The 23,882-nt window shown below is 42.4% G+C and overlaps 2 protein-coding genes across 2 annotated transcripts; both read right to left on the reverse strand.

Annotated features, from left to right (window-relative positions):
* Nucleotides 1-1,128: 1,128 nt before the first annotated feature.
* LOC136431269 (gastrula zinc finger protein XlCGF57.1-like) lies at nucleotides 1,129-3,943 on the reverse strand. Its single transcript, XM_066422595.1, has 3 exons — nucleotides 3,844-3,943; nucleotides 3,144-3,339; nucleotides 1,129-2,592 (listed from the first exon to the last, which is right to left on the reverse strand). The coding sequence occupies exons 2-3, from the start codon at nucleotides 3,337-3,339 to the stop codon at nucleotides 1,520-1,522; spliced, it is 1,269 nt and encodes a 422-aa protein (XP_066278692.1). The 5' UTR covers nucleotides 3,844-3,943; the 3' UTR covers nucleotides 1,129-1,519.
* Nucleotides 3,944-10,433: 6,490 nt separating this feature from the next.
* LOC136429498 (polycystin-1-like protein 2) lies at nucleotides 10,434-23,677 on the reverse strand. Its single transcript, XM_066419330.1, has 15 exons — nucleotides 23,666-23,677; nucleotides 22,973-23,202; nucleotides 22,230-22,372; nucleotides 21,742-21,854; nucleotides 20,511-20,741; nucleotides 19,140-19,307; nucleotides 18,302-18,462; nucleotides 16,925-17,123; nucleotides 16,425-16,538; nucleotides 15,851-15,949; nucleotides 15,161-15,361; nucleotides 14,358-14,469; nucleotides 12,617-12,852; nucleotides 11,486-11,660; nucleotides 10,434-11,083 (listed from the first exon to the last, which is right to left on the reverse strand). Exons 1-15 carry the CDS (start codon nucleotides 23,675-23,677, stop codon nucleotides 10,434-10,436), a joined length of 2,844 nt encoding a protein of 947 aa, XP_066275427.1.
* Between the last annotated feature and the right edge of the window lie 205 nt (nucleotides 23,678-23,882).

A 23,882-nucleotide genomic window follows, 5' to 3' on the forward strand; every position in this document is an offset into this window, starting at 1 on the left:
TGGTCGAACCGCTATTTGTGATGGACAGTCAGGATCAGTCTTTTAGGGCTTGGATTTTCAATCAGTTCTCACCACACAACGACATCGTATCTTTGCTCCTTTAGTGTCGATATGTAACGTTGATTTTTTTACTCAAGTTTCTTGCCTCATGAAATGCTCTGGATGCCTTTAAGGTATTAACATAAAGGTGAAAAAAAAATCATTTTTCAGGAGTCTTACATACTTTTCAGTTTGAATTTTATCTTTAAATCTAAACTTGTGCCAGGTAATGAATATCTAAGTAAATATATACATATCTACTATTTCCTTGTCTTTTCTTAACAATTCATCTAAAAAAAGATAGATAACAGCTGATAGATAATGAATTCAATAATATGATTTATTTTTTTAAACAAAAAGTCAAGTCTGTGTAATACATATGTACAAGTTGTCTTGTTAAAGTGAATTCTATTTCATGCATTTACAACTACAATGCACTGTCCCTTGAATAAATGTACATGTATATATTATATGTATATTGCACTTTTTCTAACATGTATATGTTGTACATATAGTACACACACGACAGAAGCAAGTAAGCACTATATAGCGCATTTTATAATCTTCAAGGTTGTTAAATATTCTGAAAACGCAGGCTCCTGTGAGAGCCATCAGCTATAAGTTAGTCTATAATGTTATTACCCTGACCAGCCAATGGTTTCATCAATGATTGCAACAAAGCCTTTAATCTGATTAGAGTTTGACATACATCTACTCTAGTGATAATGCAATCACATTCAAGCAGTCAGACTTCTCCTGTAGGAGAAATCACACTGGTCGCATTGAGTTAAACTTGCTAGTGGCTCTCCTCATACAAGGGACCTAGCCTCTGGCTTTCAACATCCCATCCAAGGGAACGTCCCTAATCGAAGGTAGGTGCTCATTTTCACCTGTCAGTTCTGGCAGGAAATAGTCAGTGGGCACAACATCGGGGTCTGTTTGGGATTTGAACCAAGAACATTCAGATTCTTAGCTAACAACGATTAAACCACAATACCACATTTCCACCCTCGATGATTGCAACAATCAACAACAATCACTCACACTCACTATCCGGTTTAAGGGCCCTGTCACATGTGTGCTTATATTAAAGTGCGCAGGGGTTGCATATTTATATGTTTTTGATTTAGGGTAAGTTTGCAGGCCAATAAGTGATTTCTTAGGTTCAATCACTAGGTTGCACAACTGTGGGTCAAAGTAGAAAACAACTTCCCGCAAACTTTACTTAAACCAAAAAATGTTAATGTGCGCACTTGAATATACGCAAAAGTGTGACAGGGCCCTAACGCAACAATATAAGTCATCATAAGTCAATATAAGTAGTGATGTGTAAATTGCCATTGCCATGTATTTGTCTGTCCCTAACTGTTGACTCTCAAACATCAGCTGTGTTGCCTCGAGAGTCAGTGTAGTGTACTGTGACATTTGACAATAGATAAATAACGCAACAATGCCTAAATTAATCTGAGTTTGATATAATCTAGTGATAACGCATTACATGTAAGCGTAGACTTCTCTTGTAGGCTGTGGAGAAATCACACTGGTCACACTTATGTGGCTTCTCCCCGCTATGTGTCTTCATGTGCTGTGCCAGGCACGGTCGATAGGCCGTCCTGTAGTTACAAACTGCACAGGCAAATGGCTTCTCTCCCGAATGTTTGCCCATGTGGACCTGAACGTCGCCCTTACGAACAGACATGTAGTCACACAGATGACACTTGTAGCGCTTTTCACCGTTGTGGGTCAGCAAGTGTCGCATGAGGCAGGGCTTATCCGCTGTCCTGTAGCTGCAATGGTCGCAGGCGAAAGGTTTCTCACCGGTGTGTTTTGCGACGTGTATGTCCATGCTGTTCTTACGGGCCGAGGTGTAGTTACAGTACAGGCATTTGTACGGCTTCTCACCAGAGTGAGTTCTCATGTGTATGGATAAGCTTGTTATGTCCCATCCGGTTCTGTATCCGCACACCCCACAAATGTAAGGCTTGTTACCGGTGTGAGACTTGCGATGTTTGGTCAGTGTGGACCGGTCGCCCGTCCGGTACCCGCAGACGTCGCATACGAAAGGTTTCTCGCCAGTGTGGGTTCTAATGTGGCTTTGTAGGTTGTACTTATTAACCGTGCTGAACCCACACTCCTTACAGATGTGGGGCCTCTCGTCCGTATGTTCCGACATCGTATGTTTCTTCAGGCTATACTTGTACGCCGTGGAAAAATCACAATACTCGCATTTGAATGGCTTCTCCAATAAGTGCGTTCTCATGTGTGACACAAGGCGATACTTGGCCGTTGTGGAAAACATACACTCCTCACACTTGAAGGGCTTCTCACCGGTGTGAAGACCGGTGTGTCGTAGTAGGTCCCTTTTGTAAGCAGAAGCATAGTTACAGAAGTCACATTTGTATGGTTTATCCTTGTGTAGAGTAGAACCCTGTAAAGTTTCCTCTGCATTGAATGGCTGGAGGTTCTTGTTGGCTTCAAAGCTGTTGTCTGGATTGGAATCAATGAAGTTTTTCTCTGTTTGCTGAATGGATTTTTCTCTTTCCACTTTTTCCTCTGATGGAGAAAAAAGGAAAAAATAAAATCAGCATATTACTTTATTTATATTCATATTACTCATATTAGACTATCTGGATATATGTGTCACAAGGGTTTTTCCAAAAGAGCTACTAGATTCTAAGTCCCCATTCATATTACCGGTAAGCCTATCATAGCCGGTTGAGTAAATTAAAAGATTTGACCGGCTAATTCAGCTGGCTATCTCAGCCAGGTATGAACGCAATTTGACTGGTTAAATAAGGGTTTTAGCAGGTTAAATTGAAACCATCTGCTATGTTTAACAGTATTACACAACCATTCAGCCATTTCAGATGCATTTTACAATGTAAACTACTAGTATAATCTTACTGCACATTATCCTGATCGCAGCTGTAGAATAGAAACAGTTTGGAGTTCTTAGCTTCAACTTGCCACATGATAGAGTCCCCTACTGTACAGAGATATCAGTATCATTTTTTACGTTAGGGAAATTTATGGAGTTTCAGCTTCCTACTTTAACTGGAAGTGGGTCAGGCAGGCTATTATTGAACAGCCAATGTGTATACCACCTGTGTCGCTGTTCTCACAGTTGCCTGTCCTGTGCTGTTCCCCAGACAGCTGTAGAGGTGCTGAGCCTTTGTAAGTCCAGATGTGGTCAGCCTGCTCTGAGCTGGTACCATGCTTGTGCTCGAACAGACATGGCTGTGGACGTTCTGTAACTTCAGTCTTCACTTGTACATGTTGGGTGCTGCCAGTCGCTGCCATCTTGAATAATTTGATTAAAAATAAATCAGGCATAATTAGCATTGCAATATTTTCATTGTACTCAGCCTTGAATCTGCACCCGTACAGTTATTGTAAGTACTTGAAGTAGTGATATGTATGAGTGATATACATACTGGCTGGTGAATATCTGCAACGTAATACGTATACAATTATGATTACTAAATTTCATACATATGTGTTTTCAAACACACACACATACACACGTACATTATATGTTACAGACACACATATATATGCAAGTATGCAGCATGGAACACATGCACACATACACACACACTATCAGTGACACACATAGTACAAATAACGTTACACACATACACGAACAGTCAACACACACACACACACACACGTACACACACACACACACACATACAGTACATACATGCACACACACACACACACACACACACATACACAAACACACACACACACAAAGAAACAAAGAAACAAACAAACACACGCATAGTTAATGGCTACGTATACCTTTGTTGAGTGAATACCACAACAAAACCTGAGGGCATAGAGATAAGCTGAGGGCTATGCAGGAGCGCGATCACTCGAGTCTTTGGAGGAAAATGGCGACTGGTCGAAACTAGGTGAAAGGTCAAATGGCCGGTTGAGGCGCCCTTATTCCCTATGCACAATCACAAGATGTCAACTGGACCTGTAAAGTATTTCTTGTGGTCCTGGGGGTGATGTGATGACTTTTGCTGTCACTGATTTCTATTATTACCATTTCAATACATAACGTTGATATGAGCAGTAAAACATGACTTAATAACCCAAGCTTTGTTCCATTCGTTATTGCTGAATATGATAACAAGAGGTGATTTGATACCTTTAGCTGTTTGTCAAACTGTGGGTAATAATTATATTACTCATCAATCTGGGTCATTGTTGTGTCAATATCGAATATGTACAGATTTACATTAAAGCACCCCTCCGGGTAGGCTTCAATGCATCTAAAGGTGAAAGGTTTGTTGACATATGTTGATAGAGTTATTAGGACTCAAATGATTGTGTATCTCTGTTATATTGTATCTGACCCTTACCTCTTCCCTCATGACCTCAATGAAAAGCGGCCTGCGTGCCAATTTGAGCTTATCACGAATACACAAAGGTTCAAACAAAACAAATTTTGTGTGTTTGTCCCTACACTTTGCTGGAAAATAGTCTTGGATACGTCTGGCAACATCACTACATATCTCATTTTTATCGCTTGTTTTCTGTGGTTTTGTAAGACCATTGTTAGAGTATGCTTGCCCTGTGTGGCATCCTGGTCTCACTACTCTCCAGTCAAACCACATAGAAGCTGTACAAAAGAGGGCGTGCCGAATGATTCTAGGTAAAAACTATGTCAGCCACGACAGAGCATTAGAACAGCTGTCACTCACTTCCCTGTACCTGAGACGCCGTAATCTATGCATGAAATTTGCACTGTCGATCTCTAAATCCCCCACCTTCTCTAGTTGGCTCCCTCCGAAACGGGGAAACGTTCATGGCAGGGATCTAAGGTCAAAGGACAAATTCACACCGTTCAGCTGCAGAACTTCCAGATTTAAGAACACCACATTACCTTTTACCGTAGAGTTATTGAATGAATTGTAGTTCTTGACTTAAGTGTATATATATAGTTTTTAAATATGTTGAGGTATGGTAAAACTTGTATGAGCAATTGAATGTTTTATCCCATACCCCAATTCAGCCGGGAAAGGCTGCAACGGTATGTGTATGCAACTGTTTGCAAATAAAACCAGTCATTATTATTATTATTATCAAATAGTGTATAAATGCAGCACATTAACAACCTGATGTTTCTTAAATTTATTTAAAAACAAAAAGCAAGGGTATTTATGAGTAAGATAATGATAGATATGAACTATGTATAGTATTCTTGAATTTAATGGCACTATAGGTACTTAGTTTTTGCATAGTCAGCGATTTTGCATAGTCAGTGGCTTCATTTCATACTTCATAACACATTTTTACGTTCGTCAGCAATGCACATGATGCACATAGTTTACACTCATCGTCTGAAAAAAGAGACTCAGAGATCTTGATCTAAAATAACAATATCAACAACCATCAATGTTGTGCCTAAAATGTTATAATTTTGATTCCGTACAATAAAAGACAGGTAAACGATAATTTGGTCTTGATTAGGCCAATATTTGCCTATGAAGTGCCTTAGCCATTGTTGAATGATATAAAGTGGTCTATCTTCAACGATAATACTAGTAATGCTCACATGCAATTGCTATCTAAACTATACTTGCGGTTGAGATAAACTTAAATTAACACAACAAATGACTACACGCTCGTTCTCATTTAACTGTACACATTTTGTAACTTCCGTTACCGTACGTTTGAAGAAAGAAGTTCCTGATATTTATATATGACACATATAAGGTACCAAACTGTCGTTTTTAAAAGCCAGAAAAGCTTTAAGTCGTCATAAAAACAACAGTTGGCACCTTATATGTGGCATATCCTAATGTCAGGAACGTCTCACTTAAAACGGTATAATGGAAGTTACAAAATGTGTACATTTAAATGAGAACGAGCGTACAGCGAGTGACATAGTTGCAGAAATAAAGTAGTACAACAATCATGAGCCATTCTTCTTATAAATAACGTAATCCAACATCCTGTACTACATAGCTGTTCTCACATCTTGTATTATGTTTAAAGGCACACAGAGCATTTTATGAGGATTGAAAACCGGAAATATTCTAGTTGCGTAATCTTTATGAAATTGACATGTAATGCCACTGTCTACCATATTTGCGTGCGGATTTCCTATCAAAAGTGCTCAAAAGCGGCACAAAAATAAGCTACATCATTTAGTTGGATCATTTAGTTTTATGTGTTTAGTGTAAATAGACCGATACCATAGCCCCACCCACCTCCGTTAAAACGTAGAATTATGCAAAATTAAAACATAAAAATTCAAATATTTGACGGACATGCAGTCACTCTCTCATTGGTCGAATCGTTAACTGTGATGGACAGTCATGATCAGTCTACTAGGGCTTGGATTTTCTATCAGCTCTCACCACACAACGACATTGAATCTTTTAATGTCTATATGTAGTGGTATATTGTTATTGAAACTTACTATGTGTACAATAAGATTGGGTCGCATAATCATTTCGATTTTTAAGTTGCAAAACACTGTACTGCAGACACAAAATCAATAGAAATACATTACATCAAAGGCTTAAACACTCTTTTTAAACAAAAATCCTAGTCGTAAAACCAACGAGGACGCGCGAAACCAATATGGTTTCGATTAATTCAATTTATCTGTAGTAATTTCAATGATGAGTACAATCATTATTGCGTCATTATGAAATGTACAACAGAAAACAATACCATCGAAATCAATCGTATTTACACAACATTGCATGTTCAATGCTTGCCTTTGCTTTCGTCTCCGAGTCATTTTGGTCATAGTCAATCCATTTATTTCATGTTGGTTTTCAGTGCTTTTTAATCGCAGTATGTAGCTGAGGTGCCACAAAGATACAATGTAATCTTCAATGATCCAAATGTTAAGATGTTATTTTAAAACAATCAGACATCTAACGTTGCATAGGAAAACTCACAGTATACATAGTATCATCATCATGATCATGCATTCGGCACTTATAACTTAATCTTGAAAATCAAAGTGGTCAATATCATTGTGTAGCCGTACAATGTCGTCGATAGATGTCTTGGCTACAAGTTATCACAAACCATGTCTTATATCTAAACCTGTGACTCGGTTGAATGAACTTGACCAAAACACTCGTTGGTTTCATCACAGTTACAATAGTGCAGAGTGTTGCGCACTGTAGGTGCGGCGTTCCTTGCCTCCTTGGCCGCCTTGGCAAGCCGCTCCTTCCGCTGCTGCACCGCGGCGACCCTCCCCCTCCCCTGCTCTCCCACCGCGCCGGATGTAGCGCTGGCGAACACGGCCGCTGTGAAGCTGATCAGCAGGTACAGGAGGACGAAGTTGGCGACGAAGAGGAACAGCGGTCCAATCATCTCGTTGGCTGTGACGAGCACGTCATAGCTGACGTCATCCTCCCACGGCAGGAGCGTCAGGCTGGCCACGGCGCGGCCCAAGGACTGGAACGCTGCGACGTACGGGACGAACAGGAGATGCCCTGGAAAGACAAGAACAACTTGGAAAGTTAGAGAGACTCCAGAAACTAGAAGAGAAAGTACATATATATATATATATATTAAAGTTTATAACGGGAAGCTGAAGCTAAAAATAGAACATGGATGGATGGATGGATGGATGGATGGATTGATGGATGGATGGATGGATGGATAGATGGATGGATGGATGGATGGATGGACGGACGGTATGGGTGGATGGATGGGTGGATGAATGGATGGATGAGTGGATGGATGAGTGGATGGATGGATGGATGGATGGACGGACGGTATGGGTGGATGGATGGGTGGATGAATGGATGGATGAGTGGATGGATGAGTGGATGGATGGATGGATGGATGGACGGACGGTATGGGTGGATGGATGGGTGGATGAATGGATGGATGAGTGGATGGATGGATGGATGGATGGATGAGTGAGTGGGTGGGTTTTGTGGGTGGCTGGATGGATTTGGATGGATGATTAATATTGGATGAATGGATGGACGTTCTAATATACAAAAGAAAGTACAAGTCCGCCTACTCACCTGACACACTGAAGCATATGACGATCAGAACGTAGATGATCAGACTTCCGAGCAGCTTCGTGCGAATCTTTATCAGGACATCTGTAAAAAGAAAAGACAAAGAATTAGATATACACATGTAGATCAGTGCACATAGTTGTCCATGTATCATTTTTTAGTTAATGACATATCCTGCCTATAATGACATTGCCATACGATGTCACAGATTTAATCGTTGAGCTATAAAATCAAAATCATTCATTCTACATGAGATGTCTCTAAGATGGTTGAAATAAGTCACTGTGTAACGGGTTTGTATTAATGACAGCGCCGATGATAATGAACCAGTTTAGCACAATGATTATGAAGAGCTTGTCTTCCATTGGTGCTGACAGGAAAGACAGACCATATGCACAGCTACATATAATATACAATTTATTCCTGTAGCTCTTTTCGACAACAATGGTACCCTTTCCATGTTGAGCGAGTGACAACAGCCGGGATTTGAACTTTATACATCTTGTTATTGGGTGGGCCGACTACTCTCTCTACACAGCCAGGGGCTGATTTGGAGCTTTTAAAATTGGCTGGACTAAATCGCAAGGGTCTGGAGCGACTGACATTTGTCGCTAACTCAGGTCAAGAAGCATAGCCACTGAAACCCCTATCTCACTGGACGTGCGGCTCGCTGCGACCTAGCGATTTGACAGAGCTTTTGACGAATTTCATCGAAAAGAAACAAATCTCTTTACGCTTCGTGTGTTTTGTTGTCTTTTAAGTCATACTTGTACGTTTTGCATGATATTCAAATCATGAAGTCAAGAGTGACACAAATCTAGTTTAGGACGCAGCTGCGTACGCCACTCTCAGGATTTGTCGCTGGCCAGGCTGCCCAGACTACATCACGGAATACCCAGTCATGGCACCACGGAACTTGGACCTTAAAAAAAGTCAGATGAACTTCTCCTATTAGCCTTGGAAATAAGACAATGCCTACGGGCAATTCTCTGCATCACGCTCCGTGATCGCATACGAAATGTTGAAATCAGAGTCAAACTCGGTGCGAAAAATACCATCGTGGAAATGGTACAGACAAGAAGGCTGAGGTGGTTTGGACATGTCATAAGAAGACCCCAACAAACATTAGTCCACAAAGCCTACAGCCAGGAGTTCGCTACCCCCAGACCCAAACCCAAAAGAAGACAACCAGAGAGATTGAAAGACCAGATCGTGAAGGACACTGGGTTAAACATTTGGGATGCAGAGGCTAGGGCAAAGGACAGGACTTCATGGAGGATCCACCTGGAAAGCAAGGGACCAGTACGTATACCAGCTTCTGGCCTGTGCACGTAGGCAGGTAGGCAGTAGGTAGGTTACCGCGGGTCAAGTAGCCTGGTCCCAGTCTCTAGGGTCGGCTTAGTGGTGTTTCACCGGGCCAGTCAGTTTCTGATGGCCTTTCTACCAGTGACTGCCATCCTACTATCGCTATACCCTACTTCTGCTGCCATCCTACTTTTCCGCCGCCCCAAGGCTTCCAGGGCCATAAATCGAGAGGAATTAGTACAGCGTCCGGCCATACCCTAGGTGCCGAGCTGATTAATCCAAGGCCGTAAACAACACCCCGAGCGGGCTAAGATGTCTGGGCGGGTGAGGGTCACCCACAGTGCCGTAGAGATATCGGGGAGGCACCGATGGTATGGATTCCAGGCTACGGGTCAAGTGACATAGGGGCTTAACTGCTCGACTACACACGCTTTGTATCCAATGCTTACCGAGATACGTGCGGACCCGTGAGCTGACCCTCAACAGGCTGCAGATCTTCACCAGGTTGAACCAGATCACCAAGGCAACGGCGGTGGTCAACTGGTCACTCCAGAAAGCGACATTGGACAGGTCCACGAAGCTGTGGTCGTCTGCGTGGAACATGAACATGTATTAAGGCCTCCGTGAATAGTTTCATCAGGTTGGTAAGTCACTGAATAAAAAAACTCTTTTTACACAACCAAGAGATTTATTCCATCGACGTTTTGGTGACCCTCTGTCACCTTCTTCAAGGCAATTCTGACTGGTTCACATAGTAATGCTGCATTACTTTGCAAACCAGTCAGAATTGCCTTGAAGAAGGTGACAAATGGTCACAGAAACGTCGGCGGAATAAATCTCTTGGTTGTGTAAAAAGAGTCTTTTTATTCATATATTTTTTGGCCTTTGTGACTCAGAACTTTATATATTCGTGCAACTATTTCGGCTTTGAAAACCGACTTAAAATTGCTTCACACTTGATGGTTGACATGGAACAATGCCACTTTCTAAAATGTGGATGGCTAAAAGAAGTTTTGATTTTTGACTTGAGCAGTGATAGATCGATGCGGTAATTGCAAATACAGGTAATGGTATTCAAACAGCAAACCACACACCCTTGGCCAGCTCTTGGCTGATGAGCGACCTTGCTTTCCCTGCGAAGACGTCCTTGAAGACGGTCGCCACGATGACGTAGAGCGACGTCATGACTGACGCCACGTCTACGACGGTCCAGACTTGGAGGATGAACGACATCCCCTTCCTGCGCGCCCTCTTCACAAGACGGATGATGGCGAACAGGAGGCAAGCCGCGAAGACTGCCTTGGCCACGAGAAGGATGGTGGGCGCCATGCCGGGCGAGGTGAGCGGGAATGTGGACACTCGGAGGGTCGCGATCGCGCCGCCTGTCGGAGAAAACTCGAACAGCAGGGACACTGCGCTGAACAGGTTGGCGTTGGCGTGGTATAGCGTCAGGTCCAGCAGCAGAGCGGCCGTGTAGCGGTCGATCCATTTGTTTGCCTCCAAGCCCTTCAACGTTACCATCATCTCTGCCTTTGTCTCGCCGAGGTTGACGCTGTATCCGCGTCCGCCGTACGAGCCTCTTGTTCCGTGGACGATGCGGCCGAACGTTGCACGCTCCGACTCCGGAAAGGTCGTTACGGTTTCCCCTGCCACCCGGCTGTCAAACGACTTGACGCACGTCTTGTATGATTGGTTGAGAAACTTCGCTTGAACGTCACAATTTCCTAAGAAACAATAATGGAAGCATAATGTCAATCATTAATCTTTATGTATCTTTATTTAGTACAAACTCATACCCGAAGACTATTTGGAAGGGTACACACATTTATCATAACTTGAAAAAGTAAAAAAAAAATGTTTTGTCAATGTAAGTGATGTTTCTACATCCATTACCGAGAAGAAGGGGGCTTTTTCTTTGATGGCGGTGGCTATTGTATATCTAAGACATGTGATAATGACTATTTAAGGTATGGGAATATCTTATTCTGTTCATTTATTCTTCTTCTCCAAAAGGTATGTCTGAAGGGGGTTCCTTGGCAAATGTCACCTTTTCAAGGCCGCCATACCGAGAGGATAATTGTTTTGAAAATGTTGTAGAATTACAAGATATGGAGAAAAAGCTGCACCTGACTGTGCCCTGAACTGTCCCAGTCGGACCGGCCCGACGCGGTAGGCCGGCATGTCGGCGATGAACACGCGGTCCTCCCAGCCAAGCTGCTCGTCGTTGTAGTGCTGCGTACGGTACAGCTTACGTGCAAAGGAGCCTTTGATCCAGCGCAGCACATCGTGTTGCGTCTTAATCTGGGACATGAATAGTTAATGAAGTTATATTACCAACAGCAGAATAAAACTAGTTCCATAGCATGTCCAGAACACGAGATATCAAAACAGGATTTTCCGCTGCAGTACCGTAACAAGCCGCTGGGGGCCTAAAATCTAATCATTTTCAGGTCATCAAGACCTACCAACATACCAAGTATCAAGACAATCCATCCAGGCATTCTCGAGTTATGCTGGTCAGTTACACACCCACACACATAAACACACACATACACATACATACACACAAACGCTGCCATATGCATAACCTTCTCGGCGAGGGTAAAACAGAAAACAGTCTTCTTGGTACCAATGTCAAAAGTTATTGCGAACATTTATGAACAGCAGGATACAAGTATTAAAAAGAGAACAGTCTTCTTGGTACCAATATCAAAAGCAAATATGACCTCACTTGACCCGCGGCACGTTGGCGGCATTGCTGCGTCTTTAACTGGATTTGTGTCACCCTTGACTTTATAATGGGAATATAATAAAATCTTACAGGTATGACTTAAGAGAACAAAACACACAAAGCGTAAAAAGACTCGATGAAAAAGGGAGATATAGTTTTGGGTGTGTCTGTGTGTGTGTGTGCCTGTGTGTGTGTGTGTGTGTGTGTGTGTGTGTGTGTGTGTGTGTGTGTTTATGTTTTTCCGGACTACTATAGTCAGCATAACTCAAGATCCTCTTGGATTACGATGGTATTCAGTATGTAGGCGGGTGTTGTAAAGCCGAAATGCAAGGTCGATTTTGGGCCCCCTGGTATGTGACCTTGGTACTGCAGCAGAACTTCCGTTTTTGTAACTTTTGACCTTGAGATATGAGGTCTCTGAACTCTTGTTATCGATGAAATTCGTTGAGTGCGCTGTCAAATTGCTAGCTCGCAGCCAGGTCGCCAACGTGTCGCGGGTCCAATGAGATAGTTGCTTAACGTATACCTCATTTGTGCGATCGGAGAAGCGAGCTTTGAGGCCTTCGTTGATGCTAGGGGCGGAGGGACTCCACGCCTCGTGAACAATCAGCAGAGCAGCCGCGATGATGATGATACCCAGCATGCACTGCTTGCCGTTGTTGGACAGCTGTAGCCAGTTCTTCCTGACAGCGCGCTGCTGTTTCAGCTGTGCCGTCTCCTCCTGCTCGGTCCAGGCGATTCGCGGCCGGTCGGGAAGCGTTTCTGTGTATGCAGATTGAAGATGAACGTCACTTTATCACGGATTTTTTTACGGTTTGCATGACAGAATTTGATACATTCCGTTCTATAGATACGTTCAATTACTTTCAAACATAAAGAGCCTTGACGTACGTAGGGCAATCACAAAACTCAGAATTGGCTGTCATAAATTACGTATAGAAACGGGGAGATTTCAAAAACTTTCTATCGACCAGAATAATTTCATATACGTAATTCACTATACTCAATGCTATCGTCGGATTTACCAGTATTTATCTCAATGGACTTGAATAGTAAACTTAAGTACATGATGACATGTGACAACCCCTGAATGGCATACATTGGAAAATATATCAAAGAATTTATAGACGTTAGAAACTCCTCCCATGATTGTAAAATCCCATTGTCATCCCATATTACTACACCAAATTATATAAGATAGATTGATTAGCCTAATAGAATGTTATCCTATAATGTACCAGTGGATGCCATACTTTGTACCTTGTACAATTGTTGTGCAATTAAGTTATTGTCATAATTACATTCTAGAAGGAGATGTTGCCTAGTTACCGTGTACAGATAGTTAAATACATCAAGGAATGTTTATACCTTCGGACTGTTAGTGTAAACAATACGTTGAAGTCAATATGTTGCTTTTTTCAATATGCTTGTACGTAGGATAATTCATTTGCATCAACGTGTTTGTTTTTAGGTTAACAGTGTGGTTGTAGAAGACCTTATAAAAGTCTACGTGCTTTTGGTGTGCCGATAGGGATTACTACGATTATGTTCAATCATATATACAACACCGCAATGCACGTAACAAAAGAAGCCAGGCAGTATATAAAACCCGTCTGATTCAAAATAAATTTCTAAAAATCAGTCTTTCAATGCATTGTTTCAACTTGTAACTCTAACCAAAGTATACAATGAATATCTAAAACAAGATTGCTTATCATAGCCACCATCTCCAAATGACTATGTCATATATAACATTATTTAGATCATTAGAAAAAAAAACTATCAAATAACAGCAGAGAAAAATGGGTAGCACAATACCACAAATGTAGGAGAACTACATTCAATGTCCTTCATACCACGAGCCCTAAGACTTTACTTCAGTTCCCTTTAGTCTTATGGTCTACAAAATGTTTTGTTCTGAATACCACTACCAACTACTATGTCATAATGAAACTAGCTGAACAGCTCTTGTTGTAAATATCTTGCACATGCTGAAAAGGACTCGGCAACTCAATGATGACACATGATGTGAATTCCAAATTTCTTAAAGTTATAGATTTAGTTTAGCATTGCCATTCGTTTCGTAATTACTTTTATCATATGGGTTTTAATCATTTATAGATATAATTGTATCAGTCATCAGTGTAATCAACTGTAAATCTCGGCGCAATTCAGCTTTTGCTGCAAGGCCGATTTGTATTGTTTCCTTGAATAAAACCATACTACATGGGAAGAGAAATGCACAATACAATGTATGCAACACTTGCCGTCAACTGGCTGACTCTTTCCTGCTTCTATATCCTCGTTTGTGACGTTCTTGGCACTCTTCTTTGTACGTCCAGCAAAGAGGACCGTGGCACCAAAGGTCAGAACAACAGCCTAATGCAAGGATATAATAGTAGTGATGATGACTATTTGTAAGTTCAATGTCAGCCTGAATGCGTAACATAGCTAATATCTGAGGGGTTTTGGGATGTTATTGCAAAGCAATTTTTTAAAGCTTTATAAACTTTCCTCAACCTTACTTTTTTTCAGATAGTACCTTATAGCAAGGTGATGATCTCTGCAAATTAGTATGACGTCATGATTATGTCATCAAGATTTATAAGGCCACGCCCATTTAAAGGAAAAGGGCTGTTATAGGCTTGTTCTTCGATGTTTTTCAATATAACTTTGCAGGAATGTACATGATAGTAATACATCAAGAATTATGCGTGTCAACGAGTATATATTGAAATGACGATTTTTGGCGATTTTTTGTAACGTTAGTTAACGTTACATTTATTTCAGGATTTGGTGCTGGACAGAGACAAGGACAATGCGGCACTGCTTGTAAACTTATTTCAACAGTGCTAGATAAAAATAATACAGTCAATAAGCTTGATATAGTGTCACAATATCAGTGGCATGCCAGGGAATTCGAACGCAAGACCTCTGGGTTCTGGACCAAACACCCCAACCATTGCGCCAACACGACACAAGGAGAATTTGGCGAAAGCAAAAACCAAAAAAGTGATATCTTAAGAGAGTTGCCGTCTGTTATAAAGATGGTTGAAGGAAATGAGTTTACCTGTACTGGTTGGACCACCACCATGGACTGTAGGAACGCCAGTCCGAAGGCTGTGAGCCACTGGAGGGACTTATCCCTCCCCCACTCCACACTGTACAGCAGCAGGAAGAACCCCGAGGCCAGGGTGGTCAGGGCCAGCAGCGCCCAGCCCACGTACAGGAACCAGTACGGCAGCTTCGAGCCTGAAGCCTTTGGGGCGCCCTGGAACATATGCATATACATGGCACATTCGGAGGAAATGTTACTGTCTATATCGTAATGAATTAGATATGTACAAAATGTAGATGGTAGCTATCAAATCTCTTTCTAGCTATACATGTAGTTAGCTGCTGTGCCCGGTTGTGTGATCCGATGGTCGTTTATGCTCAACAAACGATGAAAAAGAGATTCGTTGAGATCTGACTTCAACTTTGATTCTACATGCTTCATGTACATATAGTCTGTATTATTGAGTGATTCAAGCTACTTGCTTATAGCTGAAAATCAAAATGATAAAATAATGTGGAAACCGTTATCGTCTATAGCTTTAACATGTAACGTTAACATCTCATAGAAATATCTAGTATTCTATAATCCTTTGAACAGACAATCAACAGAATTTAAGAAGCTGAAACCTAAGTACTGTCTAAAGGATGGATATCTAAACTTGTCGATAGGTTTATACAATTAGGAATGCAATCTTATTTGTACCTTAGGGCGGCAGCGGCGGAAGATCTGCACGATGATGAGGTTGATTGGGAGAACCTGTAGTGTGGTCCACAGGCTGACCCACAGGGTATCCTCAGACAACTGTAGGTAATAGATATCATACTTTCCATTGATAGAGTCCTGTGACATCACTATCTACTTTATAGATTAATATGGCTGCCATGTTGGTGGAGAGCATATATTCAAGATGATGACCAGTCACGTCATCACTTACATGTTGAACGAACTGAAATAAATTCTAGCAAACGAATTATTAATAGTTTGATGATTTCTAGATGTGTAGAGTGAAAAACAAAACAGGAATGCTGTCACAGTGATAGATGTAACTTAGAGCGCATAGAGACTTACTCCAAGGAAGGAACCAGTCATAACATAGTGCTCTGTGAATTTGATGAGGCAGAAATGTAAATGAAACGAAAATTGGTCATTTAGACCATTTTCACACACTGGGCCTGGAAACAGTGTCAAACGGTGTCAAACAAATGAGTACAACAAAATGGCATCTACTTTATAAGACAGATAAAGGGGTAAAGCCGTGATGGACAATTTGAAATACCTCGATAGGCCCGATGGTGACCATGGCGTTAGACGTCCCCTGCTCGGACCCCCGGAACCACATGGCACTGGCGATCATCTTGCAGTACAGCAGGCAGAGGCAGCACGACAGACGCTACAATACGCATGAAAATACAGTAGATAACATATTAGCACTTTCAGCATAACGCATTACTGTTGACAGTAGAACTGATCGTTTTCCGGTAGGTGTACAAAGTTACAAGATGACTGATTGTGATTGAAATACAAGCAATTACGTTGCTACTGTGAAAGATATTCTTTTTTACTTTGATTTGAATTTTGCTCATGAATTATTTACTTTCATTCGACATTTGTCCGACATCGATCAACAGGTTCGATGGCTGGTCATCCTAAATCAATAAACATAGTCTAAATAAGGGTTATCGATTGATAGATTGATCCGTTGATTTAATGCACAAGAATGATCTATATGTCATTGATTAAGTCCATTATTGGGTTAGTAACAACAATACGAGACACCTGCACGCGGGTGAAATAGCTCTTGGAGCGTGACGTCACCACGGACATCCAGACGTGCCCGTCCTTGAACTTCTCGCGCAGCTTCAGGCTGAAGCGCTGACTCACGGAGACGTCCGTCTCCGCTGTGGGGACCAGGGTCCGCACGAGACGGCCGTCTCCGTGCTCCACCCCCATCCAGTCGTTACACACGAACTGGGTCCTGGAGGGAAGACAAAAGGAGAACAATACATTCTTAAAGGCAAACAAAGCAATATTAGGCCTCAAAAAATAGAAATTAAAAAAAAATGCAGAAATCTTTATGGTAGAGACATTTACTTGACTATATGTTTAACACATTTTTGTAGTAACTTCATACTTTGAACATTTCAAAACCACGCAAAATCGTGATGTACGATGAGACCCTTAGTTTAACGAGCCTACAAAAACTCCGGCCACGATTTCTAGTGATTTCTCACATCACAGCGACGTCATATTTTTGCATGATGGACGTTGCTTTACATTGTTGATAATGTTGTTTGAACTAAACATGTATAGAAATGACTGAATAGATTGAATTTCAAAATCTGATTTTCAGTGCCTAATATTTCTTGGGTTACCTTTAACGTCATGACCCATGCAATTGTGGGACTGTTAAGCGCTTACGGTGTGCTGTATTAATCGAACTCAATGAAGGAGAAAGAGGCATATTTTCTTGAATGGCTGGACAATGTTTATAAGTACCACCGTCGCATGCCCAGTGACAGTGTGTGGACGCACCTGCACCTCATGTTATGGACTGTGGTCACACCTAAGACACCATTAACATCATCATCGCCTTGCATGGACATCCAAGAAGGGTCAAGATACTGAATGTATACCTAATTATTTGACAACTGTAATGACTTTGAGTGCATAACTCTTCAGTCACGAGGTTACTTCAAACGTAACTATTCTTATCTAATACAAGGGTACAGACAGGGACCCGGCTGGGCTGTGTGCGGGAACGAAAAATAGAAATGTATATCAAGAAATCAACACAATTTTTGCTCCTGGCTAATTTAAAAAAAAAACGCTTTGTGTGCTTCGTTCTCATACTTTTCGTTTCGTTTCCGTTAAGTACCCGACCGAGCGCCGGTTTTAAATAAATGTGACTCAAGCATTATCCAGAACGTGATGAAACTGTCGTAATGCTACGGTCACATTTCCAAACCGGGGCCCGGCCGAGCTGTTTGTGGATACAAAAAATAAATGTCTATTTCAAGAATTATACACACCTTATACTCATGACTAAAGTTTTCCACGTTTTGTGTATTTGTTGTCTTCTACACCATACTTTTCGGTTCCGCAAACTGACCGGCCGGGCTCCGGTTTAGAAATGTGACCGTAGCATTATTGTACCTCTTGAACGTCTGTAGATCTGTGACCTCTACCCTCTCTAGGAACCAGGAGGCATGGCGACCCTCCCCCGAGTTGTCGTGCCACACGGTCAGGCGGCTCAGGTCGCCCACAGGCTCCGGGGTGGTCAGGATGAAGGTGTCCACACTTCCGCTCTGGAAGGTCTGGGGCAAAACAAACAATAGTGAGATACTCGTTGTGAAACCTGCGTATCTAATACGTAATTACTGTAAACGCATTTAAGTTCGCGTGGTCTTTATTTCGCGGTAGGGAGAAAATGGAGTGTTCGCGGTGAAACAATAGTATCGCTACAGTTCTTGGTGCTGAGTTGTCTCAAATGTCTAGGGGCCGAGTTGTCCAGGTGCCAAGTTGTCCTCATACCCCTACAGTCAGGTGGGAAAATGTTTCGCGGTAGTTTTAAGTTAGCGCTGAAAAGTTCAGCGCAAAAACAGCGAACATAAAACCACCACGAACATTTGTGCATTTACTGTAGCTATGTCAAGTGCCGGTCTGAAGGAAACCAGTCTAAGGAATCGAGTCACTTAGACAGGTTGCACTGTTCCTTCATAGACATACTACAAGAAACTGTGCAAAATTTTATGACAGCAAACGCAATCTAGGCATCACAATATGAATGTATGGAAGCATATCTAACTTCATATTTACAAGTGATCACTTATGCACAGTGCTGAAGAGAAGCTTAGAAATTGCCTGGACAATACAAATTTCACCAATGTAGTTTTATTTCATACTAAAGAGTCATTCATAGAGTATACGAGTATAGTACAAATTACTATACATACAAGTGTTGAGCAATGAAGTTATAAGTAACATATCTTACCATGCCATCCTGCTGAAAAGCCCTCCGGCCCGTGCTGCCCTTGGCACCGTTCAGCTGGAAGGAGACCTTTGACCTGGTCCCGGCGCCCCAGTCGTGCCCGGTATCCACCCTCATCAGGAACCGGTGCCGATGGCCTTCGCGGTTGCCCAGCACGTTCTTGATGTTCCACTAAATAGCAATAGAAAGACTAGCTAAGTTAGAATCATCGGGTTGAAAACACGTTTTGACGTCGCGGTGGCGTAGTGTTTGGCCCCAGAACCCAGAGCTACCGGGTTCGAATCCGGGGTTCCCTGATTTGTCCCGCTGACGTTGTGCCCCACTTTACTCAGGTGAAAATGAGTACCTAGCTTCGGTTAGGGACGTCCCTCGGATAGGAAGTTAAACGGAGGTCCCGTGTTTGAGGAGACCCACACCTCAAGCACGTTAAAGGACCCAACACACTGATCGAAAAGAGTAGGGACCCTTCCCGGTGTGTGTGGATCATACAAATCTGTCCGGATATGCAGCTTGTACTCTTCAGTACAAACCTGGTGTGTTACGCCTTGAGGCGGTTTACCGGATATGCAATACAAACAAACAAACAAACAAACAACATCAGTGCTGTTCATACAGAGGTCGGACAAGAGGAACGTAGTCGATAAAGTTCTATGTGAAAATGATACCTTGGAGTTTTAAGAGCGAATAACCGAATAATTGTAAGAAGGGAGAAAGATCAACAACATGTTCTTTGACACTGACAACATAACAATATTCTGTATGAATATTTGCATATGAAAATGATAAATCGAAGTTTTCAGAGTTCATTAATAATCCAGTGATTGGAAGAGAACAAAACAGTTAGTAAAATTTGAGAGACACTGACGACATAACATTAACATGCAGATTCAGCTACACTGGGGTTGAACACAATTTAGTGCAACGTTTTAAGAATATCAATCATACACATTAAGATTAATCTTATACATTTAGTTGTCAGAGAGGTAAATATTAGTCAATGATATGCAACGATGCCAGCTTTTAAGCCTTCAAGTTTTATCAGTATCAGTATTCAGAAAAAATTGGAAAGCAAGACAAGTGTCAATGAAAGATTCTGCATCAATGACAAGAGGACAATGACAACACAGAACATGCGTTGATGAAGGTTAGACATCCAGGTAGTAAGATACGCCAAAAATAGTTACTCAAGCAACTGGATAAGAAATTTCGAAACAGCCAGACGTTTCAGACAGCATCCGCTATCTTTCGTCATTGACTGACAAAAGTCACTGACGAAGGATAGCGGATGCTGTCTGAAACGTCTGGCTGTTTCGAAATTTCTTATTCAGTTGCTTGAGTAACTATTTTTGGCGTAACATATAGAACATGTATTACCCTCTGCTCATCTTTCTTATCCTCGCGCCTAGCTGGATACAGCATGAGGAGGTACAGCCCCATTGTCACCACCATGGTGGTCCACACGGCGTAGTTGTTAACCAGGTCGTAGAACCTGAGGAAGACGGTACTGAAGTTGATCTTGTTGGGCTCCGGCGCCGCTGACGTTCCGAACGCGGTGAGGTGGTTACACAGGCACACCGTGTGGGTCAGGGTCGACCTGGGGCTCACCTGAAAGTGCAGAAGCAAAAATATAGATTTTCCTAATTAGTTATGCAAATTAAGTGTCGATTAGCATAATTTGCACATCATTGTGTACATCTCTGTCTAAGCTACCTGCATACTAAATATCATGGAAATCCATCGTCCCTTTGTTCTGTTATTCTCCTTAGAAGATTTTGCACAATAACGCCACTGCAGTTTCAGGGCAAGCTGCTAGGGGGGGGGGGCAAACCTTCACCACTTCTTTATTACATCACAAGCTATTAGCCACCCGAAAATCAAGACCATAGCACGTCCAGGTTAAAAGATACAAAAATGGAAGTTCTGCTGCAGGACCAAGGTCACATACCAGGGGGCCCAAAATCAACCTTGACTTTCGGCTTTATAACACCTGCCCACATACCAAATATCATCGTAATCCATCAAGAGGTTCTCTTGAGACTACAGTAGTGCAGAAACACAAACACACACACAGACAGACACACCCAAAACTATATCTCCTTTTTTCATGGAGATAATTAGTGCGAGTTTAAGGCTTGAAATATCTTCCCAGTACAGGGAAATACCCTCACTGGATTACAACAGACGCTCGGCTTTTCTCAGGATTATGTTTTTTGGACACGCGACCTTATTGGAACATGACGTCAGCAGTTGGTCTAAAGAGCCTGGAAATCTTTAAAGTTAGGTGTTATAAATGAGTGAGACAGTTCTCCAGAAGAGGGTTGAATCTTTGAAGGGTCTATTTGATGTATTGATACTGATACTTTATTTTCTCCATTAGTTATCATACAATGAGTATGTAGCTACTCTTCCTGGGGTAGCTACTCTTCCTGGAGTACAACAAACATACTGACAGACTACATAAACTAATATTTCACTAGTATTTGGACGAGACGTATACTTCACATCTTCAGCATGTTGCCTGTCACCAACAAATTACCCTCCGTTCTATTGAATATCGCATGGCAGCTGCAGGAACATTTTGATGAGAATTTTCTGTCACAGTTACCCGGCAACCGTCTCCTTTCCATGAGCCCAGCTCTACGTCCATCCCGGGATCCCAGAACACGCAGGCCAGCCGTACCACGTCCACCGAGTACCGGCATCCGGATGGGGGACAGCCTGTTTAGGTTAATAAAAATGGACACCGTGGTTAGAGCGTTGAACTATACAACAGACTTGCCTGAACTGGTTCGAGTTGAGCACATTATGTAAAATAAAGGACTGGGTGAAAGATCAACGTGTTCCACATTTTTGAATGATACGTATTACTAGACCCTGCATCAGGATACAAAGAGCCAATATTTGAATGTATTTGAACAATTCAGCCGAAAATCGAAGATGCTTTCTTTGGAACGGCATCTAAAACTAGATACATACATTTAAACCTTTTTTGGAGAACTATCAAAGCCCTGTGTCGCAAAAAGACGCCCCCTGCCGAATTAGTCGGATTTTCGTGACCCCAGCTACCATAAGGAAACTAATAACGTCACTTACCGTCCACCTGCAGCCCTATGGTGTACTCCTCTGTACCATTGTCCATTGCTGTGTCCGGCATTAAAATGGTGTAGGCGGTGTGAACACTAGCGTCGTGGGATTTTACAGTCCTCGTGATGAAGTCATCCCTGGTGAACTCTTTCCTGTGGGTAGAAAAAAACAAAACATTGCAGCTTGAACATAGAAAAGTGGGTCGAAATGACCTTTTCAGTCTGTGAACATGGTTAATGGTCCGGTGATTATGACATTCGATGATTTGAAAACCACCCACTCAGGGAAACAGACCTGACCTTGGTGCTGCACATCATCCACACACAGACAAACATACCTGTCCTTGGTGCTGAGCACCATACAAACATAGGACAACGAATCTGTCCTTAGTGCTGAATACCAGCCACGCACAAGCAAATATACCAGCCTTGGGGCGGAACAACATTCACAAAGGTAAACACACCAGTCTTTAGTGCCTGACACCAGCCACACACAGGCAAACAGACCCGTCCTTGGTGCTGAACACCAGCCACATACAGTCAAACACTTATCATGCCATAGGTGTTGAACTCCATGCGCACGAAGGACTTCAATGTGTGTGTTTGTGTGTGTTCTCCGGCATCTCCTTTTGCTCATTTCTTCATTGAAATCCATGTCATTTTATCATGGCCCCTGAGGGTTTAGTTACCTTTCTGTAAGGTTATGACCACCAACACACAAACAATACAGATGCACTACTATTTTTTGCTCACTTGAACTCATGGTCGGTTTCATTAGGGAAGTCTCCCAGCTTGCCGTACATCACGGCGGACGGGTAGGGGGCCACCAGACTGACCGCAACTCCGTAGGTATGGTTCCGCTTGGCGTTGAAGGTCCGGAACACCATGGAGTCGTTCGGGAACGGTCGGTAGTCCACCGGGTGGGGGTCAGCGAACGCATCTGGGTCGTTCTTCAATTCCAAAGTGATCTCTTCTGGTAGTCCCTGCAATTAAGAACGATACACAAACGATAATTCTTATTTGCTGATGTATAACTTGATGGTAACTCTTAGTCTTTGTAAGAGGGTAGCCCTAGTGATCATGAATATTAGATACCTCAGCCTTAAGAGTAAATGGAAAGGAAAGTGATCTCGAACAAGTTTAGCTAAAATGAACTCAATGAACGGATGACTAATCTTCCACTGGTAGTGAGTGAGAAGACAGACGCTACGTAGAGTATTTACAGGTTCATTGTACCAGGCAAGTTCACCTAGCAAAATGAACAGTGGACCACGGCTTAACATCCCGCCCTAGGGACTGCGACCTTTTCCGGTAGCGTGCATGTCGGGTGAGCGACACAGCCGTGATCGAACCCGGGGCTTCTAGTTCCAGAGGCAAGATCGCTAACCACTAGGCTACGCACGCTACGGTTGTAAGTTCAGTACGTGCTAAGCTCCATCTCTTTACCCAGCCGGGCATTGATTCTCCTAACCCTAGGGATTACACTGGATACGTACCATCTTCTTATCTCAGTCTACATCTACTACTAAGTAGACCAAGAAACTTTAACTATAATTGCAGCTCGGTTTTATCTCCAGAAAATAATTCGCCAGGGACAAAGTAGAGGGAGAGGTGGTTCCGGGCTAAGGCGGGCAGGCGTCCAGTCTGGCCGCGGAAGTCTCAA

The sequence above is a fragment of the Branchiostoma lanceolatum genome, chromosome 3 (assembly GCF_035083965.1).
Source record: "Branchiostoma lanceolatum isolate klBraLanc5 chromosome 3, klBraLanc5.hap2, whole genome shotgun sequence".
NCBI classification, from domain to species: Eukaryota; Metazoa; Chordata; class Leptocardii; order Amphioxiformes; family Branchiostomatidae; genus Branchiostoma; species Branchiostoma lanceolatum.